The 3,351-nt window shown below is 55.7% G+C and overlaps 1 protein-coding gene and 1 long non-coding RNA gene across 2 annotated transcripts in view; one reads left to right on the plus strand and one right to left on the minus strand.

Moving 5' to 3' along the window:
- Positions 1-2,928, minus strand: part of LOC111533688 (F-box/LRR-repeat protein 18) — a 16,109-nt gene extending 13,181 nt beyond the window's left edge. Inside the window, exon 1 of the mRNA XM_026448776.1 lies at positions 2,786-2,928. Coding sequence (XP_026304561.1) covers positions 2,786-2,803 — 18 coding nt within the window. The 5' untranslated portion in view covers positions 2,804-2,928. The remainder of the gene's footprint in view (positions 1-2,785) is intronic.
- Positions 2,929-2,982: 54 nt separating this feature from the next.
- Positions 2,983-3,351, plus strand: part of LOC113220091 — a 15,821-nt gene continuing 15,452 nt past the window's right edge. The window contains exon 1 of the long non-coding RNA XR_003307040.2: positions 2,983-3,323. This is a non-coding gene — a long non-coding RNA (uncharacterized LOC113220091). The remainder of the gene's footprint in view (positions 3,324-3,351) is intronic.

Here is a 3,351-nt window from a genome sequence, read left to right on the forward strand (position 1 = left end):
TTTGAGACGGAGTCTCGCTCTGTCGCCCAGGCTGGAGTGCAGTGGCCGGATCTCAGCTCACTGCAAGCTCCGCCTCCCGGGTTCGCGCCATTCTCCCACCTCAGCCTCCCCAGTAGCTGGGACTACAGGCGCCCGCCACCTCGCCCGGCTAGTTTTTTGTATTTTTTAGTAGAGACGGGGTTTCACCGTGTTTGCCAGGATGGTCTCGATCTCCTGACCTCGTGATCCGCCCATCTCGGCCTCCCAAAGTGCTGGGATTACAGGCTTGAGCCACCGCGCCCGGCCTAATTTTGTAATTTTTGTAGAAATGGGATCTTGTTATGTTTCCCAGGCTGGTCTCAAACTCCTGGCTTCAAGCAATCTTCCTATCTTGGCCTCCCACAGCACTGGGATTACAGGCAAGAGCCACCACGCCTAGCCAGAGAGTTTTTGTGGGGTTTTTTTGGTTTTTTCATTTTTAGGGAGAACACAGTTTTACTCTGTTGCCCAGGCTGGAGTACAGTGCTATGATCTCGGCTCAGTACAACCTCCACCTCCCAGGTTCAAGCAATCCTCCCACCTCAACCTCCCCAGTAGCCGGGACTACAGGTGCACACCACCCCACCCAGCTAATTTTCGTTTTTTTGTTTTGTTTTGTTTTGATACGGAGTCTCGCTCTGTCACCAAGGCTGGAGTGCAGTGGCGTGATCTCAGCTTACTGCAACCTCCGTTGCCCGGGTTCAAGGGATTCTCCTGCCTCAGCCTCTCGGATAGCTGGGACTGCAACTGTGCCACCACGCCTGGCTAATTTTTTTGTATTTTTGGTAGAGATGGGGATTTCACCATGTTGGCCAGGCTAGTCTCGAACTCCTGACCTCGTGATCTGCCCACTCAGCCTCCCAAAGTGATGGGATTACAGGCGTGAGCTGCCGCGCCCAGCTAATTTTTGTAAAGACAGGGTTTCCATGTTCCCCAGGCTGGTCTCGAACTCCTGGGCTCAAGCAATCTGCCCACCTTGGCCTCCCAAAGTACTGGAATTACAGGCATAAGCCACCATGCCCTGACAGGATCATTTTTAATACTCGAGAAAAAGAGGCACTGAGGCTGGGCGTGGTGGCTCACGCCTGTAATCCCAGCACTTTGGGAGGCCAAAGCAGGTGAATCACAAGGTCAGGAGATTGAGACCATCCTGGCTAACACGGTGAAACCCCGCCTCTACTAAAAAAATACAAAAAATTAGCTGGGCGTGGTGGCAGGCGCCTGTAGTCCCAGCTACGCCGGAGGCTGAGGCAGGAGAATGGCGTGAACCTGGGAGGTAGAGCTTGTAGTGAGCCGAGATCGCGCCACTGCACTACAGCCTAGGAAACAGAGCAAGACTCCGTCTCAAAAAAAAAAAAAAGAAAGAAAGAAAGAAAAAGAAAAAGAGGCACTGAACCATGTGAAGTGCTACTGGAACAAACAAAAAATAAGCAGAGCCCAGCTGGGTGCGGTGACTCATGCCTGTAATCCCAACACTTTGGGAGGCTAAGGTGGGTGGATCACTTGAGGTCAGGAGTTTGAGACCAGCCTGGCAGACATGGCAAAACCCCGTCTCTATTAAAAATACAAAAATTAGCCAGGTGTTGTGATGCACACTTGTAGTCCCAGCTACTTGGCAGGCTGAGACAGGAGAATCGCTTGAGCCGGGGAGGCAGAGGTTGCAGATCGCACCGCTGCACTCCAGCCTGCCTGGGCGACAGAGTGAGACTGTCTCAAAAACAAAAAACAAACAAACAACAAAAGGAACAGAGGGTCCTTTGAACTGGAATTCTGTAAGGCCAAGGTACCAGGACCCTCCTTCCCTAACCCCAAGCACACACAGCTAACTGGAATCTTCATTTCAATCTTATCAATCTGCAGTTGGGCCATATACCGTTCCGTGTCAATGAAGAAGCCACTGGGGTCATTTCTAGGCCAAATTCACTTCCAACGAAGAGGGGCGGTGAGCACAGCGAACCCCAGCCATCTCCACAGACCCCTGCCCCATCACTCTGAGGAAGACACTTGAGCCTCTCACTCCTGCTCCCTAGAACCCAGGCAAGCTCCTAAATCTGTGAAGTGCACCCAACGATCTGAGTCCTGAAAGGTGACAGATACCAACCTAGGTGTCCATACAGATAGGCAGGAAGCATCACCGGGAAGCCACTAGTCGGAGTCTAGAGTCCCCGCTACAACCCTGTCTGCAGAGACAATACCTTGCACCACATTACAGGGACGCGGCGGGCTTCTCCATCGGACCCAGATTTGGGGAGTGATGGCAAAGAATTCCAGGGTACGTCGTAAGTCCCCCAGATGAAATGGCTTTTCCTCCATCACCCGCCCCCCACGTCATTCAGCAAGCAGGCTCCAGAGAGAAGTGGGTTGGGGCTGAAACTGGGCATCCAGAGATAGAAGATGGAGTGGACGTGGGCACGGAGGGGGAATGTCCCAGGGCTGCAGGGGCCCAGCCAAGGAAACGGGGCACTGAGAAAGGGGCCTCGGAGGAGCCTGGACCCTCAGGGGACGGAGAGACGGGGGCAACTCTGGCAATCAGGAATGGACGAGCGAAGGGGAAGACAGCTTGTGCCTTCCGAGGCAGGGTAGGAGTCTTGGGGACAGCATGCGGGAAAGACGAGGGCAGGGGCAAGGCCAGGGTCGGGATGGGAAGGACGGGCGGGGTAGGCGTCGGGATAGAAAGGATGCAAGGGAACCCAGGTCGGGATGGAAGAACCCAGGGGGACCGAGGCCGCCGAGGCAGAAGCAGAGAGGAGAGAGGCGCGGACAGTACCTCTCCGGAGCTGGCCATGTCGCTGGCGGGGCCGAGCCGCGGCAGCGGGAGCCGCAACCCCGGGGCCTCCCACCTGCCCGGCTAGGGATGCTCGAAGCCGGCGCGTCCACGGCTCAACCGAGACCCCGCAGGGATCGGGCTCTCGTCACTTCCGGCGCCCGCCGACACGCACTTCCGTTCGCCCGCAGGCGGGCTCCAGGCGGCCGCCATGTTGGATGTGGCTCCACCTGGGGAGCAGCTGGAGCGCAAGGGAGGCAGGAAGGGCTCAAGCGGCCTCTGCCTCTTTTCTGAGCTCGTTCCTAGACCCCCTCTGCCGTCTGCACGCTCTTTTCCAGCCACCCGGCCTCCCGATGCCGGCCTAGCACGTTCCCCCCGGCAGACTTTTGCATTTGCCCTTCCCACTGTCTTTCCTGTGCAAAAGGGGTCCTGAGTACCCCTCATGGAATAGCGTCGCCTCCTCTCTACCTTCACATACACCCCGAAACTTGCCTCTCATCCTGTGTGTTTCTCCATAGATTTTTGCACCATCTGACCGACTGTATCTTTTTTTTTTTTTTTTTTTTTTT

This window comes from Piliocolobus tephrosceles, chromosome 8 (assembly GCF_002776525.5).
Source record: "Piliocolobus tephrosceles isolate RC106 chromosome 8, ASM277652v3, whole genome shotgun sequence".
In the NCBI taxonomy this organism is placed as follows: Eukaryota; Metazoa; Chordata; class Mammalia; order Primates; family Cercopithecidae; genus Piliocolobus; species Piliocolobus tephrosceles.